Source organism: Macaca nemestrina, chromosome 15 (assembly GCF_043159975.1).
Source record: "Macaca nemestrina isolate mMacNem1 chromosome 15, mMacNem.hap1, whole genome shotgun sequence".
Taxonomy (NCBI): Eukaryota; Metazoa; Chordata; class Mammalia; order Primates; family Cercopithecidae; genus Macaca; species Macaca nemestrina.
In genome coordinates, this window is record NC_092139.1 from 2,809,663 (window position 1) to 2,830,164 (window position 20,502).

At 52.4% G+C, this 20,502-nt stretch overlaps 1 protein-coding gene across 4 annotated transcripts in view; it reads left to right on the plus strand.

Annotated features, from left to right (window-relative positions):
* The window catches only part of LOC105470548 (TATA-box binding protein associated factor 4), a 93,668-nt gene extending 83,316 nt beyond the window's left edge, over window positions 1-10,352 (plus strand). Inside the window, exons 16-17 of one of the 4 annotated variants that reach the window (XR_011613181.1) lie at window positions 4,981-5,178; window positions 10,108-10,352. Coding sequence is in view for 3 of the 4 variants with exons in the window: in XM_071079088.1 (XP_070935189.1) it covers window positions 3,104-3,271 (168 nt within the window). In the remaining variant the exon portion in view is untranslated. Of the gene's footprint in view, window positions 1-3,103; window positions 3,884-4,980; window positions 6,942-10,107 lie in introns of those variants that run through there. The other 3 variants (XM_071079090.1, XM_071079088.1, XM_071079089.1) reach the window with 3 other exon arrangements.
* Window positions 10,353-20,502: the final 10,150 nt, after the last annotated feature.

Genomic DNA, 20,502 nt, shown 5'->3' on the forward strand with positions numbered 1-20,502 from the left:
CTGATGGCACGGGGCCTGACGTTCGGGCGGCACAGACCCTGCACCAGGCAGTTCCACGGATGGCGACTCTCTGCATTTGGCTTCGACATTGAGTCCCTGTGGCGCGTGTGCAGTGGAGAGATCGCCTACTTTCATTTGATGCCTTTAAGAGCCCTGTGACGGGGCAGGGGGTGTCTGCCATGTTTCAGAGGCGGAGACCTGCAAAGGGGGGAGGGTTCGTGTGGTATGTCCAGGGTCGTGGGGATTTTAGTTTGCTTGCTCGTTTTCTAATCCCAGTGCCTGCACCTAAAAAACCCCAAGCCCCTGTGTTTGGAGTTGTTTACGCCGAGGCCCCCAGGGCTCCACATCGGCGCTGGCCTTGGTGGACCTTGTCGTCCCAGGCCCTGCTTTGCGCCATCACACCTGCATGGGTCACAGGCCCTCTAGAGTGGCCGTCGCACCTGCATGTGCCACAGTTCCTCTAGAGTGGCCATGGGTGCCTTGGCCCTGGTCCCCGCAGGCACTTCATCCTCAGGTGTCCCATGGGAGCTGGGAGCCCCCACTAAGCACTTTCCTCCCAGCAGGCTCCGTGACCAGTCCCTGACTGCCACCCCCCACCGGGCTGCTGCGCCCACCACGGGCACAGCCCATGAGGGGTTTGGATGAACCTAGGAAGGAAAGCCGCTGCCACTGCCGTGTGGGCTGGGCACAGAAGACCTTGGTCCAGTGGCAGCCCCAGTCCTGAGAAGAGAGGGGGAGGTTCCCACGAGATCGCCACTCCATCTTCAGAGCAGTTTAGCAGCAGACCCTCTGCGGTAGCCAGAATCCACATAGAATTCTGCTAGCAAAGACCCTATGGGAAAGACAGAGAGTGTGGACCCCCCCCTCCCTGGGGTGAGGTGGACTGGGGAGAAGGCGGCAGTGTGCAGTGTAGAGAGAGGCAACTGGAGTATCAGGTTAATTTGCATTTTTCTTTTCTTTTCTTTTTTTAGATTTAAGAAAAATTTAGTTGTATTTATAAAACTCAGAATCTGGAGAAGTTATGTTTTTCATTCATAGTGCACCTTCAGAGCTTGGCGCAGAAGCAGGGCCTGCCATCAGTTTCTCAGTGTGCTGGGACCTGGGAGTGGCCTCAGCCCCAAGGAGGCACCGTCTCGCCCCCACCCTTGGTTGGTCTCGCCCCTTCCCTTGATTGGTGCTGACACTTGGCATTAGAATATCTTGATTTCCAACCCTCAGCAGCCCTTAAATTGCGTACCTGGGATGAGCGTCTCCCCTTCACCCCAGTCCTCTTTTTTGGCAGCTGAACTATTTTGAAGGTAGAAGCATCAAACACAGTCTGGAATTTATAGAAGGTGTCACTGGGTCGCACAGCCTGTTAGGGTGGTGCGTGTGAGAGCCCCGCCCTCACCCTGCAGACTGTCACTCGCCCCGCCTGAGTTCTCTTTTGGGAGGCCCGGCCTCAGGTGAGGATCAGTTTGTAATGAGCTAGTGTGGAGCGTGCGGAGGCTTCAGTAGCAGAGGCACCCGGGGCAGGTCTGAAGAAGGGCCCTCACAGTGCAGGGCGTCTGAGGGAGACAGGTGCCCTCTTCTGTTTGAATCTCACAGGAAGAAAGAAAATGTAGTGGGTCGGAGTCACACTTGCACGCCATCACACAGGCAGCCATGCTCCCAGCCTGAACTGAAAGTGGCAGAGCGGGGACGGGAGGAAGGACGGGATGAGGGGTGCCACATCAGGGCAGCCCGGGCGTTGCCTGTGGCTGTTCACGGCAGGGCTCCCAGTGGCGTGCAGAGCAGAATCAGCTACTTCCAGCGTCTTAACTTTGGTTGAGAATGTGCCATAAAGATGCCATTGTAATCTTTGTACTTAAATATACGTGAGCAGCTTTCCCCATCAGAGCAGACCTTAGTTTTCATGCCAGATGGGGAAACCACAGCCGTTGGGAGTTGTGTGGCTTGTGCCCCCCGGGCGGTGCCACGTGTGTGTGTGTGTGTGTGTGTGGTGTGTGCCCCGCTGGGCGGTGCCGTGTGTGTGTGTGTGTGTGGCTCGTACCCCCCTGGGCGGTGCCGTGTTTGTGTGTGTGTGTGTGTGTGTGTGTGTGTGTGGCTCGTGCCCCCCTGGGCGGTGCCGTGTGTGTGTGTGGCGCGTGCCCCGCTGGGCGGTACCGTGTGTGTGTGTGGCACATGCCCCGCTGGGCGGTGTCGTGTGTGTGTGGCTCGTGCCCCCCTGGGCGGTGCCGTATGTGTGTGTGTGTGTGTGTGTGTGTGTGGCTTGTGCCCCCCTGGGCGGTGCCGTGTGTGTGTGTGGCTTGTGCCCCGCTGGGCGGTGTCGTGTGTGTGTGTGGCTCGTGCCCCCCTGGGCGGTGCCGTGTGTGTGTGTGGTGTGTGCCCCGCTGGGCGGTGTCGTGTGTGTGTGGCGTGGCCCCGCTAGGCGGTGTTATGCAGATGTCATCAGCTGAAACCACCAGAGCTCTCCACAAGAGCTGGCACCCAGCAGCTATGCTTCTCCAAGCAGGAACACATCTGAGGCAGCTCGGGAGGCACCTGGTCACCTAGAGGGGCTGATGGAGGCAGGGTCTGTGCAGCAGGGCCCAGCCAGAGGCCCAGGGATCACTGTGGGAGCCACTGAGCAACCCAGCCTTCGCAGCTGACCTAGCATGCCCAGTCCCAGCCGACCCCAGCCCTCCCAGTGCGGGAATTCAGCAGCCAAGCAGGATGACACATAGGGACCCAGTGTGGCTTTTGTACCCCAGCTGAGTCCACATGCAGTCCAGCTGTGGTTGCATGGAGGGTGGCCCTGGGGCCGCTCAGACATTTGCCTTGGGTGGGTGCCACCCCCTGGTCCATCCTCAGCCCCAGGAGCAGGTCTGAGCACTGTGGGGCATTGGGCAGTGTCTGAGTGTGCCCTGTCCTGAAGGTGCAGCATGAGGCCTCCTGCCCTTGCCCCTGCCTTGGCAGGGCCCTGGGACAGCACCTCAGCTCCAGCTGTGGGCCTACCGGAGGGAGCCCATGCCAGGCCTGGCCTCCTCTGGAATCGGGGTACTTGGTTCAGACACACAGGCCCCCATTTCAAGCCCCACTCTGGGCCCCACTAACACCCTGTCTTCTCCGTTTTTGTCACCAGGGGTCGGGCCCCGGCTCGGTGGTCCCAGGCAGCTCGGGGGTCGGAGCCCCCAGACAGTTCACGCGACAAAGAATCACGCGGGTCAACCTCAGGGACCTCATATTTTGTTTAGAAAATGAACGTGAGACAAGCCATTCACTGCTGCTCTACAAAGCATTCCTTAAGTGACACAGGAGGACGCCTGGGGACTTTTTATATATTTGCAGATTACGCCTTTTTGTAACAAGCAAATGGGATATTGTTTAAAAAACAGCCACCTCTTTACGATGGAACAGTTTTATATTTTCCTGTTTCTAAATCAACTCTTCAGTGTGAAAGAAAATACGTGTCTGTAACAGAGAGAACACAAAGGCCTGTGGATACTCTTAAAGGACAATTAAATCTTAACTCATCTTGATTGAGTGGCCTTCTTGCCAAACAAGCCATATATAAAGACTGATGGAATCGTTAGCAAATAATTAGCTGCCCTCTGTCAACTCATAGCAGTTTCTGCATTATTTGTGCATTTTGGTTTAGTTCTACCTAACTTACTGTGTAGGTGTATGTCTACAGCCGATGACCTCATTTTATTTTATTTTTGTAATAGTCAGTTAGCAAAGCAAACTGATTTTTTAGACTATTTATCTTCCTTCCCCTCCCCTCTCCCCCTACCCTCCTCTCTCCCTCACCCTCCTCTCTCCCTCATCCTCCTCTCTCCCCACCCTCCTCTCTCCCCACCCTCCTCTCTTCCCCGCTCCCCTCCCCTCTCCCCCCTCCCCTCTTCTCCCCCTTCCCTCTTCTCCCCCTTCCCTCTTCTCCCCCTTCCCTCTTCTCCCCCTTCCCTCTTCTCCCCTCCCCTCTTCTCCCCTCCCCTCTTCTCCCCTCCCCTCTTCTCCCCTCCCCTCTCCCCCTCCCCTCTTCTCTCCTTCCCTCTTCTCCCCCTTCCCTCTTCTCCCCTCCCCTCTCCCCGTCTCCCCTCTCCCCCAGCCCTCCCCTCTCCCCCCAGCCCTCCCCTCGTCTCCCTTCCCCTCCGCTCCGCTGAGAATCCTGGAGGAATATACAATTCATCGTAGCACCCCCACCTCAGAGTGTAATCGAATTTCTGCTTGGTAGAGGCGGGGCCCAGCAAAGGTGGGCTCCTTCTGAATGTGTGGTCAGCATCTGTACAAATGCATTTTATTTGCTATAGTTTGTAAAGCTGTAAAGTTAAAAGAGATGAAAATCTTTTCAGCATAAATATATTTTACTTGCACTGTGTTTTTTAGCTAAAAGTGAAAACCTAGATTAAATAAAATCAAAGTTGAGAAGAATCATCAAAAGACTGTTTCTCGGTGTGAATCAAGTGTTGAAAAATGGTTGGTGTATTTTGTCAGTAATTGTACATAACTTTTGGCACATGACATAGAAATGGCTATGTAAACTATAATTATTTTGCTAAGAGACTGTATGCAAGCCTTGGGCCGACTTTACAGACGTCCAGAGCAAAGCCCCTTCTTTGTACCTATTTTTTTATTACAAATATACTAATTGGTTCTTTCTATTTTCAGAGGTTATTGTATGAAATTGTCTATTGATAGTACTTTTATGACTGTAAATACTCCGGCTTTCTCCGTGTGAATTCTCACATTAGACTTTAATTCAAGCGCGTGTGAACTGAACGCTGATCAGTATTTTTTATCAACACCTGAGAACTGTTACACCTTTTATTTTGTCTTTTAGGAAATCCCTGTCTTTCCATTTTTTCATGTAAATTTTGCACAGTTACTTGTTCATATGTAAATATTTTACTTTCAAAAATGAAGTTTTTAATTGCTATTGTTTTATATAGGATTGAAAGAAAATTAACTCCTTTATTAAAAACAAATTTATCTGTATTTGTTTTGCCTATTTTTCCCCAGTTTTCCAGTTTTAGATTCTGCTGCCAGATTGCACTCTGGCTCTGCTGAGGCACTGGTTTCTGAGCCACCTGTTGGAATCTGTAGCTGAGCCCCAGCAGAGCTGGGAGAAAGAACTTTCTCTGTGAGGACAGGGGCTGAGCCGCCCTGTGCGTGGAGTCCGGGGGCTGGAGACTGCGCTTACATCTTCTGCTCTCACAGGTGGAGATGAGCTGGGCACAGCTAGGAGGGGCGGGGGGAGGCCCAGCGCAGGGGGAGATGCACACAGAAACGCGGCTGAGGTGCCCAGAGGGCCCCAGCCCTGACGCAGACCTCCTGTGGCGAGAGAAGGCGTCTCCAGGGCAGTTTGTGGTACAGGTTGGCCCTGACAGGTTGCAGCTCCTGCTGGGCCCTCAGAGACTCAGCGCCAATGTGTACCGCACCACTCCCTGCCTTTGAGCACCTTGGAGAGCCTTTGGGAGCGGTCTCTGATGCGACTGGAGTCAGTCCCCCGTCATGACATTCACTCCACCTGGTGTGACGGAGCCACAGCGATAATACAGGTTTACTTACAAGTGCTGCTGGAGACACTGCCGCTGTTCCCACACCTGTTGCACTGCCCCACTGGGGCTGCCGTGACAAAGGACCACGGATCGTCCCACAGCTCTGGGGGCCACAGGTGCCAGCAGGGTGGGTTTCTCCCCAGGCTCTGGGGAAGGGTCTGCTCTCCCAGCTTCTGGCAGCTGCTGGCACCTTTGGGTTCCTTGGCTTAGACACAGCTCCCAATCTCTGCCTTCGCCTTTCCGCAGCTTCTCCCTTGTGTGTGTCAGTCTCTGGGTCCAGCTTCCCCTCTCTGTAAGGACCCCCAGCCCTGTTGGATCAGGGCCCACCCAAACAACCTCATTCTGACTGGATTACCTGTGTAAAGACCCTAACTCCAGATAGAGTCCCATTCTGAGGACCGGGGGTAAGGAGTCCTCCATATCTTTTTTAAGGAGGAAACAGTTCACCCTGGACACTTGCGGCCACACCGAGTCTCAGCAGGAAGCACTGGTGGGCGCTCTCCAGCTTCCTACTGCAGGCTGTGCCAGGGTCGTTCCCTGATGGGGTCATGCCTGTGCTTTCCATCCATGACCCATACCTGCCTTTCACGAAGTTCTTGGCCTGAAATAAATGAGTTTAATCAGGTACAAAGGGCAGTTGCACTTGAATTTCTGCGAGGATGATTGATTTCATTCCAGCTCTTCTGCTCTTCATGTTGGTTCGGTCAGTCTGCATGGGGCAGTCACGGGGACTCCCCTCAGCCAGGCACTGCCACAAGACCGGGTCCACAGACGCGTTTGTTGTACTCTGTTCTTGAGACTCGTAGCTGCTGTTTCGCATCTCATCACAGGCTTGCTGGCTGCCGTCAGTCTGATCTGGGTGTTTGCACAGACCTGGGGCACGAGCAGCCTGATGTGAACATGACCGGGACGGCCGCTCTTGCTGCCTCCGCTCCCCACATATAGGCAGCTCCAGTTGGGCAAAAAGGCAAGAAAAACAGGCACCAAGTATGGAGAGGAAGAAGGTGAACAAAAAATTTAGAGGTGACACGTGTCTCGGAAGTCCAGACGAACCTACAAACACAACACTGAGCATGGTGCGTGAACTCCGAAAGAGGGCCGGAGGCAAGGCCGGTAGCTGGAGGCGTCTGTAGTTCCGTGTACTCGCAACCAACAACCAGGTTAAAAACGTGCCGTCAACAATAGCACAGAGAACACATGCCTAGGTATACACTGAATGAAAGATGTACGAGATCCTTACACTGGAACTGAGAAATCGAAGCCCTCAGCGGAGGCCAACACCATAGTGCTGGTGGGGAAGACTCACTGTTGCTGAAGACAGCAAGTCTGTCCAAACTGAGAAGCAGAAGCAATGCCGGCTCAACCAAATCCCAGCAGGATTTTCCTAGAAACTGACAATCTGATTCCACAAATGTATATAGAAATGCAGAGGACTTAAATAGCCAAGACAGCCTAGGACAGAATGGAGCACTTGACCCTCCCACATTTCAAGACTTCCTCTGAAGTGACAGCAATCAGGACGGCGTGGTGCAAAGACAGGCGTGGCTGAAGGCCCTGGTGCAGTTCTGTGCCCTGTGGGGGAACGTGAGCCTGGAGTCCATCTTCACACTGTACGTAAACATGAACTTGAGGTGGACAGAGACCTGGAAAGCATCAGAGGTCTTCATGACTGGGAGTGGGAAAGGATTTCTAAGGACGTAGAAGGCACAAATCCTGAAGAAGAATGGATAAATTGGGCCTCAAAGCTACAGCCTTTTGCTCATCAAGATGCCCTTGGAGGTTGGTCAGCGTTTAGTTCAAGGTCAGAGTGGAACCTTTGCTTTTTGGCAATCGCCTGTTATGGTCCGTGGTACAGGATGTGGTACGGGATGTGGACGGGACATGATATGGGACATGATATGGGACGTCGTACGGGAGGCACAGGAGATTTTCTTTAGACTGGCTTATTCGCCACACTTATGAATTCCACAATCTATCATTTAGATTTCATGAACACAGTGGGAAAAAAGTGTATTCAATTTTTACTCTATGAAATACATTGTTTCTGAAAAAGTTTAGATACTCATCTATATTTTTTTCTTTATTGTTTTGCTCTATTACTGAGAAAAAATAAAATGGAAAGTAAATTTCTCTTTAGGATGTTAAAAAAGGTATATAAAGTAAAAAGGCAAGCCACAGACTTGGAGAAATATTTGCAATATTTATACATGACAAAGGAATAAAGAATTCCACAACTCAGTGATAAAAAGACAATACAATAACAAATGTGCAAGACACTTGAACAGGTGCTTTAGAAAAGATATACAAGTGGTGAATAAGCAACTGAAAAGGTGCTCACCATTACTGGTCATCAGAGAAATGCAAATAGAGACCACAGTGAGGCCCCACTGTGTGCCCACCCTCAGGGCTTGAATCTGAACGACTGCCATCCAGTGGTGGCGTGGTGCGTGACACAGGAAGCCAAATGCGTGTGTATCCAGTGCGTGACACAGGAAGCTGAATGCACGTCTACCCGGTGTGTGACACAGTGACGAAACTGAGTGTGCATCTGTCCTGTGACCAGCAGTTCCACTCCTAAGCATCTACTTGAGCATGAGTTCCTTTGTCCACCAAAAAGTCGTATAAGAATGTTCACAGTGGCTGTATTCATTGATGCTTAAGATGGAAGCAGCCCAAATGCCCATCAGCAGGTGAATGGAGAGTCAAATGGAGGCATATTTAGTCAGTGAAACGTCTCCCAGGAATAAAAAGGAACGAACTCCTGATGTGCTCAATGATGGAGCTGAATCTCAGAAGAACTATGCTGACTGGAGGAGGCCAGACACAGAAGCCTGTGCATTCTGATTCCACCTGATGGAAGCTCACGTGTGGGTAGAAGCAGGGCGTGGGCCTCCGGTGAGGAGACTGTCAGGAAGAGGCGCCAGGGCCCTCTGGGGTGATGAAAATGTTCTGATTCGATCATCATAGGGGTCGCACAGGTGCATGCCAATGTGAAATGCTAAGCTGACAGGTAAGATCTGTGTATTTCAGCCAATGTAAGGGCACTTCAGTTAAGCACCGGGAAAGGCTTGGGCCCCACCCAGGTGGGTCACCTGGCCCCGCACTAGGGAGCTGGCACTAAAGGACTCAGGCGTGTAAATGGCCCCGATGGTGGGCTAAGTGCCCAAGAAGTTGTCATCGTTTTTCGAATGCTGCTCTGACTACAAATGTGGTGGTTCTCCACAGTCAGTTGCTGGCATTTTCCCTTCTATCAGACGGTGGCTTCCAAATGTAATTTTAAAAAATCTTTTTAATACTAGGTCTACAAATCAATTTCAAGTGTAATTTTATCTAAAAAAGAAAAAGTCCAGGTGGATGTGGTGGCTCACACCTGTAATCCCAGCACTTTGGGAGGCCGAGGTGGGCAGATCACCTGAGGTCAAGAGACCATCCTGGCCAACATGGTGAAACCCCGTCTCTCCTAAAATATAAAGAATTAGCTGAGTGTGGTGGTGCGCTCCTGTAGTCCCAGCTCCTCGGGAGGCGGAGGCAGGAGAATCACTTGAGCCCAGGAGGCGGAGGTTGCAGTGAGCTGAGATCGTGCCACTGCACTCCAGCCTGGGCGACAGAGCGAGACTCTGTCTCAAAAAAAAAAAAAAAAAGGTCCACTGAGCCTTCATCTGGGCCTGCCCGGGACCACAGAGGCAGTGGCGTCTGTGCTGCTCTCGGCTTTCATTGGTCGGAGTAGCTTTGGGGACCCATCAGGGCCTCCTGTGTCCTCAGTGCCATGCATACAGCAAGTGCTCAACCAGTGCCTGATCTCAGAATGGTGGTTATGCAATTCGAAAGACCCCAGTCCCTACGCAGCCTTCTGAAGCCCCCTGCCTGGCGGGGCTGGCTATGTGAAGCAGAGCGTTGACACAAAGCCGGACTGGGCACAGTCCCTGTGACGCTGAGCTCACCAGGAAGGTCGAACGGGAGCTTCCCAGGGCACGTTCGAGACTTGCTTGGGAGATAGATCACACTCCTTGTTAGAAACGCAGCTAGCTGCTTGTCAGGCTGTTAAGTCCCAATTTCTGCTAGAATTTCTGTTTTTGAGAAGGATGGGCACGTGTGTATCTGTCTTTTCTCAATGTTCTTACCCACCAAGTGCTGTGAGCGCCTCTCAGGCACGGGAGCCTTTCCAGGGGCTGCAGGGGCCGGACCCTGGGGAGCCTCCTGACTGGCGAAGGGGCTGGGTAGAGGCTTGAGATGGAAAAGGCTGCTGGGGAAGGGCACAGGTGGACAGGAGAGCCCTCCGCTGTGAGCAGAAGAGAAGCAGCTTCTCTCTGGGTGCCTCTGAGGAGGATGTTGAGAATCATGTTTCCTGAGCTTATTTAGAAATTAAAAACAACAAAATACCAGGAACACACTCGTGAGGATGGGACCAGGACAAGCGTCGGGAGGGTGCGGAACTCCTGGAGGTGCTGGGGTGTGGACGGTGGTTCATACCCTTCTGGCAGTTTCTTAAGGGGTTAAACGTGTCTCTGACCGCTGCTCGTGGAGAAACGAACACAGGTGTCCAGCAAAGCCTGTACAAGATTCACAGCAGCTTTATTTTACCCCGCAGCCGAACGCTCCGCGACAACAGGAACCAGCTGCTTCCACCCGTGCGAGATGCTGGGCAGCGCAGTGATGGGAGTGAGAAAAGGCTCCTGGGCGCCTTCGCAGATGGGGTGGGAGAGGCCTGCCAAGGGCATGGGGAAACTTGGGTGATGGAGAGTTAATCTTGACTGTGATGGTTTCACAGGTGTGTAAAGTGTCGAAACTTTTCACACTGCACACTACAAATATATGCAGGTTACCATACATCAGCTCTCTCTCAATAACGCTGCAAAAATAAATGAATGAAAAACAAAAAGACTGCATTCCCGTGTGGAGACAGGAACATGGGAAGTGCCAAATGGGAGAAGCAGAGGTGAGGGTGGAGCAGTGGGGAGGGGGAAGGAAGGTGCAGGAAAGGGGAAGGAGGGTGCAGGGAGGAGGGGGGGGTTACAGGGAGGAGGGATGGGTGAAAGCGGGGGGAGGGGAGCAGGGGGTGCAGGAAGAAGAGGGTGCAGGGAGGAGGGCAAAAGGCATAGCAAGGGGAGGCGGGAAGGGAGGGGATGGAGGAAGGGAGGAGGGAGAAAGGGAGGGGAGGTGGGAAGAGAGGGGAGGTGGGGAAAGGGAGGAGAGGGGGTAAAGAAAGGGGAGGAAGGAAGGGAGGGGAGGGGGGAAGGGGTGCAGGGAGGTGACAGGTTTGATGGTGCTGGGGGAGCCACTGCTCCTGACCATAGTCCAGGTCCAGCACTCTCTGCCAATGCTGGAAGTGGGGTGGGAGGAGGGAGGAGGTCTGGTCCTGGTGGAGGGACCTTTCCCTCTCTAGGCTGCAGGAGTGTGGTAGGGAGGGGGTGGGAAGGGGATGGGGAGCAGGGGGAGGGAGGGAGAGATGTACAATATTGTTTCCCCAACAAGCATCCTAGGATCCTAGGAACTGGAGCTTGCTGGGCTGCCAGAGTCCCCTGAATTCTCCTGCAGGGCCTTCCACTCTGTGCTGCTCTTCCCCTGTGTCCTCTCAAATGCCACCAGCTCCAGGAAGCCCTCCACCTCCGTCTTGAGTACTCCCCTCACCAGCAGCCCTCTGGGTAACTCCGGACTTCACTTCTTGGCCACACTGGAGCCCTGGTGGTCCCTGGGCCACCTCAGAAGCTTATGAGAAACGCCATGTGATGACTGAGGGGGCCCTGTGTCTCCTGGCACAGCGCCGTGCACGGGCACATGGGGCCAGCAGAATCCATTCTGCCCGCTTGGGGTGGACCCAGGGGGGTGGGTCATGTGGCCTGGCCTGTCATGGGCACTGACACAGGCTGAGGGATGGCCGTGACCCCAGCCTGGCCAGTCCCGTCTCACCCAGACATGTTGCAGGGATTCCACAGAAGGACACTTCATGTTTGGGGGCTGGCAGGACGTCAGCTCAGTTGCCCAAGGACCGCCACCTTGGCCACTGCAGGGCAGTGTGGCTGAGACCAACACAGAGGCCAAGTGAAGAGCCAGCCTTGATGGCATTTCCGGAGGGCCTAGATCCAGCTGTCCCTGAAGACTGGCACTGAGATCCAGCTGTCCCTGAAGACTGGCACTGAGATCCAGCTGTCCCTGAAGACTGGCACTGGGATCCAGCTGTGCCTGAAGACTGGCACTGGGTCTGTTTTCATGGTTGGGGGCAGGTGGCCATAAGAATGCCACACACTCATTCCAGGCTGAGGTGGACCCAGCCAGCCTTGAGAATGAGCTCCCAGGAGCTGAGGATGGAGGGGGAGCCCGACATTGCAAGCCAGGCGCTGGAAAGCCGACCCACCCAGTCCTTGCTGCCGCCCTCTTCCTTGGTGCCCGGGACCCTCGCCAGAGAGACTGAGGAGCGCTCCCGCTAGAGGGGATGTCGGAGCCTTTTGGACACTCGGGTGCGTGGGGAGGCGCTGAGACTCCTGGGAGGCTTGAGGGTGGCTGGATTGGGGCCACATCCCAGGACTGAGGCCCGCCCCTCCTGAGGGCCCCAGAGGGAAGGGGTCCCCGCACCCCCTTCTCAGAGCATCACTTGCTGCGTTCGGGAAGGGGCTGGTCCAGGCCTCCCTGTTCCTCCACGAAGAGCTGGGCTCCGGCCCTCCTGCGGACGCAGACGGCCCTTTGCCCTGTGAGCCTCAGTTTCCTCATCTCTGAAATGGGGACAGTGGCAGCACCGCTCAGCTCCCAGGTGGCCGAGGGTTGACCTCAGAGCACTCGCCCCCACCTGGCAGAGACGGGAACAGAAAACACGCGGCCGCCTCGCGGGCCAGGGAGGGGCGGGGCCAGAGGCGGGGCCAGAGGGGAGGGGAGGGGCCAGATGGCTGGGGGCGGGGCCGGGGGCAGGGCCGAGGGGGCAGGTTGCAGCGCGAGTTCGCGGCGGGCTGGGGGGACACAGGCTGTGCCTCGTGGGAGCCAAGGAGGAGCCAGGCGCAGGGGTCCGGGGAGGCGAGCAGGCTCCACTCCATGGGTAAGGCCCGGGGCGGGGCACCTGGGCCTGGGATGCCGGGTGCACGGTGGGGGGCAGTTGGGAAGCACGGTGGGGGGCAGTAGGAAAGGACGCGGGGGCGGCTGGAGGCCCAGGAGGCTGGGGAGGCGGGGCACGACACGTGTGGGGACGTGGGCTCGGGGTGGAGGGTGCCGGGGACTGGAGGCCCCGCGCGCCCCGCGTCCTTCGTAGAGGACACATCCGCCTCCTCCCACCCTGCCTGCGTCTGTCCACACCTCCCCAGGCAGACGCCTGGCCCGTACCCCCGGGTTTAGAGCCCAGGGCAGTCGCAGTCACCCAAGCTGACTCGCGGGAGGGCTGCCGATGTGCCAGGCCATGCGGGGAGGGCAGGGGTCACAAACCTGTTACAGTCACCGCACGTCGGGTGGCTGCCGGTGGAACTCCTGAGACGGCACCAGACGTTGGAACCCAAGAGGCATTCGGCACCACAACCCCCAGGTAGAAGTAAAAAGGAAAAAGGGACCTGAGAGCCCCACGAAGGCTCATCTCCGGGGAGTAAAAGACTCGGGGACCTCCCGCCTTCTCGGACCTCAGGGCATCCAGGGTCCTGCAGTCGCCTGGGGTGCTGACACCCGGAACGGTGTGCAGGCAGGCAGGGCAGGGCAGGCGGAGCCAGCATCGACCACATCTCTAGGGGGTCTTGCTTCTCAGAGAGGAGACTCTTCCCAGAAAGCAAAACAGGTGGGGACACCCTAGATTGGTCAGCAGCTCCCAGGAGGAGGGACTGCAGGGACAGACTCGAGGCTTCCTGGTAGCCAGGTGGGCGGGAGACTGGCTCAGCCTCCACCACAGTAGCTTAAAGCACAGCCACCAGTGCCTGAGAAAGGACCCCTGCCCTTCCTAAAGCCAAGGAGGCTCTGTGGGGGTGAGGTGGGGCCAGACCCATCTTGACTCTTCTCCAGCCGCGACTTGAAGTTTCTCAGCTCAGTTTAAAACAAAACAAAAAACAACAACAAAAACTTGGCCTATTGCGGTAGCTCATGCCTGTAATCCCAGCACTTGGGGAGGCTGAGGTGGGAGGATCGCTCGAGCCTGGCCGTTTGAGACCAGTCTGGGCAACAAGGCAAGATCCTGTCTATATAAAAAATACAAAAATTTTTGTGTGTGCCTGTAGTCCCAGCTACTCAGGAGGCTGAGGTGGGATCACCCGAGCCCAGGAATTCAAGGTTGCAGTGAGCTGTGATCATGCCACTGTACTCCAGCCTAGGTGGACCCTGTCCAGGACGTAGGGTCTTGAGAGCAAGAACCTGTCTCCAAACAAACAAACAAAACCACCCCAAACAAACTCAACTTGGAATTTTACTGGGATTGCATTGAATCTAAAAATTGATTTGGGGAGAACTGACATTTTACATTATTGAATTTTCTAATCCAGGAATATGGCATAACCATTTACTTACGTGTTTAATTTCACTGTGTAGTTTGCAGGTGGAGGTCTTTCACATCTCCAGTTAGATTTATTTCTAAATATCTGGATGCTGATATGGTTTGGTTGTGTCCCCACCCAAATCTCATCTTGAATTGTAGCTCCCATAATCAACTTGTGGTGTGGGAGGGTCCTGGTGGGAGGTACCTTAATCATGGGGGTGGGTTTTTCCCGTGCTGTTCTTGTGATAGAGAATAAGTCTCATGAGATCTGATGGTTTTATAAAGGGCAGTTTCCCTGCACACACTCTCTTGCCTGCCGCCATGTAGGACATGACTTTGTTTCTCCTCCACCTTCCAGCATGATTGTGAGGCGTCTTCAGCCAAGTGGAACTGTGAGTCCATTAAACCTCTTTTTCTTCACAAATTACCCATCTTGGATATTTCTTCATAGCAGTATGAAAATGACTAATACAGATACTGTTGTAAATGGTATATAATTTTAAAATTTGTGTTCTGTTTGTGCTAGTCTACAAGCACTTGATGGATTTTTTTTGGGTATATTGACCCTGTCCTCAGTGACCTTGTAACTCCACCGATTAATTCTAACAGGTTGTTTATCTATTCTTGAAGCATTCCTCTGTATGAATCTGTGTCATCCATGGACAACCACAGCTTTATTTTTTTCCCTTCCAACCCTTACATCTTTTATTTCTTCTTTCTTTCTGTACAGGCTGAGGCTTCCAGGCCATCACTGAGAAGAGTGTGGTCCAGGGCCCTTGTCTCCTTCCATCAGAAGAAGTCTTCCCGTGCCTCAGTAAACTTTCTGATCTTCTTCATGCAAGTCGTGCACCTGGCTGGGTGGGCTTTCCTAAGGCAAGTCCCTGTGTACTGTCCTGACTCTTGTTGTACCCTGGGCACGGAGGGGCTCAGCCAAAGCCTCCTTTAGCCCAGGCCCAGTTGCTCCCCTCTCACTCTGCCGTCCAGGCTGGAGTGCAATGGTGCGCGATTTTGGCTCACTGTAACCTCCGCCTCCTGGGTTCAAACGATTCTCATGCCTCAGCCTCCTGAGTAGCTGGGATCACAGGCATGTGCCACCACGTTCAGTTAATTTTTAGTAAAGACAGGATTTTGCCATGTTAGCCAGGCTGGTCTTGAACTCCTGACCTCAGGTGATCCACCTGCCTTGGCCTCTCAAACTGCTGGGATTATAGGTGTGAGCCACCGCGCCCAGCCAATTTAAAATTCTTTACCCAATGAAAACATTTTTTTCTTTAGAAAAGAATGAAATTAGTTTTTCAGAAACACAAAAATTGAAAGAGTTCATCGCCATCAGACGCGTCCCCCGGAAATGTTAAAGTGATGTCCTATGGTTACCAGGTAGAATGTCTTGACTGTGGGTTGTCCAGGTTCTTGGTGTGTTGAACAAAGAATTGAACAAAATGCACAAACAAAGCAACAAAAGAACGAAGCAATGAAAGACAAGCAATGAAAGAACAGGGTAACGAAAGCACAGATTTTTATTTATTTATTTTTAAAATTTTTACTGGAAGGCCATGCATTGCCTTCATTTATTGTATTTCAAATCACTGTACATTTACTTTTGTGAAAACACTGCCTGCATTTTCTACTACTAAAAAAAAAAAAAAAAAAAAAAACCCTAAAAATTGTTTCAGGAACGTGGAGAACTAGCCAACTTAAATAGTGAAAAAGTGCACCATAATTACTGCTGCACTGCAGTCATTTCTGCAATTCCCATTTCTTAAATAACTATCTTGTCTGATAACACAATATATGGAGCAATTATAAAAAGCAGACGCATATATTTCTAAAGTCTTACTGAGAATGGCCTTTTGGCCCCGGATAACCAATCATACGTGCGGCTGCAGTGGCAGGTCATGCGTGTTCCTGTTTGTTCTTAGCATCGTGTGTATTTGGAACATGATTTCTGTTTTGCTGAGTCGAAAGCACAGCTACATTGAGGCAGAAGTACGTTCCGCAGAGCGGGAGTGGGCTCGAGCCAGTGGCTCAAGACACCATCCCCCGCTTGCAATGCTCCCCAGGGTTTTTGTAAAGCAAAAATATTTGGTAACACCCCCAGGCGCCCTTTAGAGGCCTCCCATTGGTTACACCCTATGAAGGATTGATCTGTGGCCAATCAGAGGCTGATGTGGAGGCTTCTGTCTTGTCATCGCAGGGGTGGGATGTGGCCTGTGTGCTGCCCAGTCTTGCCTGGAACTGGCGGAGCCTGCTGCTCTTTTGCTTCTGCCTTAACCCTTGGTTACCCTAATTCCCTGTTCTCTTGCCTCAACATCCTCAACATGTTAAGTAAGGTTAAAGTAAACTCTGTAAGCAGAAGGAAAGTTGTATCAAATGGACACAACAGTAAAGAAATAGCACCAGAATGGCAACTGTGTAGCCAAATATAGAGAAGAACATTCCTGTGAGACAAGGGATTGGAACAGACTTCCCCAAAGAAGTACAGACGGCAAATGAGCACACACACAGATGCTCAGCACCATTCATCATCAAGGAAACACAACTTCGAACCACAGTGGGACAGTGCTGTGTGCCTCCTGGAAGGACTGAGCATCCCCAGGAAGGACTGAACACCCCTGGAAGACTGAGCACCTCCTGGAAGGACTGAGCACTTCCTGGAAGACTGAGCACCTCCTGGAAGGACTGAGCACCTCCTGGAAGGACTGAGCACTTCCTGGAAGGACTGAACACCCCTGGAAGGACTGAGCACCTCCTGGAAGGACTGAGCACTTCCTGGAAGGACTGAGCACCCCCTGGAAGGACTGAGCACCTCCTGGAAGGACTGAGCACTTCCTGGAAGGACTGAGCACCCCCAGGAAGGACTGAGCACTTTCTGGAAAGAATGAGCACCTTCTGGAAGGACTGAGCATCCCCTGGAAGGACTGAGCATCTCCTGGAAGGACTGAGCATCCCCAGGAAGGACTGAACACCCCCTGGAAGGACTGAGCACCTCCTGGAAGGACTGAGCACCCCCACGGAGGACTGAGCACCCCCTAGAAGGACTGAGCACCTCCTGGAAGGACTGAGCACTTCCTGGAAGGACTGAGCACCCCCAGGAAGGATTGAGCACCTCCTGGAAGGATTGAGCACCTCCTGGAAGGACTGAGCACTTCCTGGAAAGAATGAGCACCTCCTGGAATGACTGAGCACTCCCTAGAAGGACTGAGCACTTCCTGGAAAGAATGAGCACCCCCTGGAAAGACTGAGCAACCCCAGGAAGGACTGAGCACCCCTTGGAAGGACTGAGCACCCCCAGGAAGGACTGAGCACCTCCTGGAAGGACTGAGCATCCCCAGGAAGGACTGAACACCCCCTGGAAGGACTGAGCACCTCCTGGAAAGAATGAGCACCACCTGGAAGGACTGAGCACCCCCTGGAAGGACTGAGCACTTCCTGGAAAGAATGAGCACCCCCTGGAAAGAATGAGCACCCCCTGGAAGGACTGAGCACCCCCTGGAAAGAATGAGCACCCCCTGGAAGGACTGAGTACCCCCTGGAAGGACTGAGCACCTCCTGGAAAGAATGAGCACCACCTGGAAGGACTGAGCACTCCCTAGAAGGACTGAGCACCCCCTGGAAGGACTGAGCACCACTTGGAAGGACTGAGCACTCCCTAGAAGGACTGAGCACCCCCTGGAAGGACTGAGCACCACCTGGAAGGACTGAGCACCTCCTGGAAGGACTCAGTACCTCCTGGAAGGACTGAACACCCACTGGAAGGACTGAGCGCCACCTGGAAAGACTGGAATGTACAGGACGGACCATGCCAGTGCAGGGAAGGATGTGTATTCACTGGAACCCCCACACCCTGCATGGGGGAATGTAACATGCTACAGACATTTTGGAAATCAGCCTGGCAGTTTCTTGAAAAGTTACACCTGGCTAGGCACGGTGGCTCACGCCTGTAATCCCAGCACTTTGGAAGGCCAAGGTGGGTGGATCATGAGGTCAGGAGATTGAGACCATTCTGGCTAACACGGTGAAACCCCGTCTCTACTAAAAATACAAAAAATTACCTGGGCGTGGTGGTGGGCGCCTGTAGTCCCAGCTACTTGGGACGCTGAGGCAGGAGAATGGTGTGAACCCGGGAGGCGGAGCTTGCAGTGAGCAGATATTGCACCACTGCACTCCAGCCTGGGCAACAGAGCGAGACTCAGTCTCAAAAAAAAAAAAAAAAAAAAAAAAGAAAAGAAAAGAAGTTATACCTATAGTTACCACGTGATCCAGCAGTTCCACCCCAGCTGGGCATCCAGGAGAAGGCCTCTGTCTCTGTCCATGTAAAGAACCTGACTTCGACATTCATAGTGGCTTTATTCGTAATAGCTGTGAATGAGAATGACGCCAAATACCCCTCAACAGGTGAATGGATAAAATAAATCGTAGTACACCCACATAAGGAAAGTTTTTCAGCCAGAAAAACAGAATGAGCTACCCCAGGGTGCAGCAACGATAAATCTCAAAAGCATTATGTTTGGTGATAGAGGCCAGACTCAAAATGCTGCATCCTGGGTGGTTTCATTTATATGAAAGTCAAAACTACAGGGATAGCAAATAGAATACAGGGGTCCAGGGCCAGGGTGGAGGAGGGGACTGACTGTCAAGAGGCCCGGGGAGGGAAAGTTTTGGTGTCTTGGGAATGTTCCTCATAATCATCGTGCTGGTGGTTGCACTACTGTATACATTGGTCAGAACTCATCAAATTATATTTAAAATTGGTGAGTTTTGTTGTATGTAAATTATACCTCAAATAGTTTTGTTGTTGTTATTGTTTTCTGAGACGGGGTCTTGCTCTGTCACCCAGGCTGGAGTGCAGATGTATGATCACAGCTCATAGCAGCCTCGGCCTCCTGGGCTCAAGTGATCTGCATGCCTCAACCTCCCAAGTAGCTGGGACCACAGACACTCATCACTACACTAGGATATTTTAAACAATTTTTTTGTTTTAGTAGAGATGGGGTCTTGCTATGTTTCCCAGGCTGGTCTTGAACTCCTAGGCTCAAGCAATCCCCCTGCCTTGGCCTTCCAAAGTGCTGAGGTTACAGGTGTGAGCCACTGTGCCAAGCTCTAGTTTTTATCTTATTTCACTAGCTTTGCACAAGTGGCTTTGGTTACATGGATGACTTGTATAGTGGCGAAGTCTGAGATTTTAGTGTACGCATCACCCGAGTAGTGTACATTGTACCAAATAGGTAGTTTTTTTTTTTTTTCTTTTTTTTTTTTTTTTTTTTTTCAGACAGAGTTTTGCTCTTGTTGCCCAGGCTGGAGTGCAATGGCACGGTCTTGGCTCACTGCAACCTCCGCCTCCTGGGTTCAAGCGATTCTCCCGCCTCAGCCTACTGAGCAGCTGGGATTACAGACATCCACCACAACGCCCGGCTAATTTTGCATTTTTAGTAGAGATGGGTTTCTCCGTGTTGGTCAGGCATGTGTTGAACTACTGGCCTCAGGTGATCCGCCTGCCTCGGCCTCCCAAAGTGCTGGGATTACAGGGGTGAACCACCACACCTGGCCTCCCAGTAGGTAGTTCTTGGTCCCTCATCCCCCTCCTTCCCTCCTCCTTTTTGATTCTCCAGTGTTCATTATACCACTCTGCATGCCTTTGTGTACCCACAGCCTAGCTCCCACTTATAAGTGAGAACATACAGTATTTGGTTTTCCATTCCTGAGTTACATCACTTAGAATAATGGTCTACACAGTTCCAGCCAAGTTACTACAAAATACATTATTTCATTCTTTTTTATGACTGAGTTGTATTTCATGACATACATATGCGTGTATTTCATTATCTGTCTGTCTGTCTATCTATCTATCTATCTATCTATCTATCTATCTATCTAATCTAAATCTATCTCACACTTTCTTTTTTTTTGAGACAGAGTCTCACTCTGTCACCCAGGCTGGAGTGCAGTGCTGAGATCTCGGCTCACTGCAAGCTCCGCCTCCCGGGTTCATGCCATTCTCCTGCCTCAGCCTCCCAAGTAGCTGGGACTACAGGCACCCGCCACCACACCTGGCTAATTTTTTTTTTTTTGTATTTTTAGTAGAGACAGGGTTTCATTGCGTTAGCCAGGATGGTCTTGATCTCCTGACTTCGTGATCCACGCGCCTCAGCCTCCCAAAGTGCTGGGATTACAGGCGTGAGCCACCACGTCCAGCTATCTCACACTTTCTTTATCGGCTCATCAGCTGATGGGCACTTAGATTGGTTCCATGTCTTTGCAATTGTGAATTGTGCTGTGATAAACACACCTATGCAGGTGTCTTTTGGATGTAGTGACTCTTCCTTTCCTTTGGGTAGATGCCCATTAGAGGGATTGCTGGATCAAATGGCAAATCTACTTTTAGTTCTTTGAGAAATCTCCACACTGTTTTCGATAGAGGTTGTATTAGTTTACATTCCCACCAGCAGTGTGTAAGCGTTCCCTTTCACCCCATCCACACCAACATCTATTGTTTTTTGACTTTTTAATGAGGCAGACATTTAAAAATAAATATGCATCCATTCACTCTAAGAA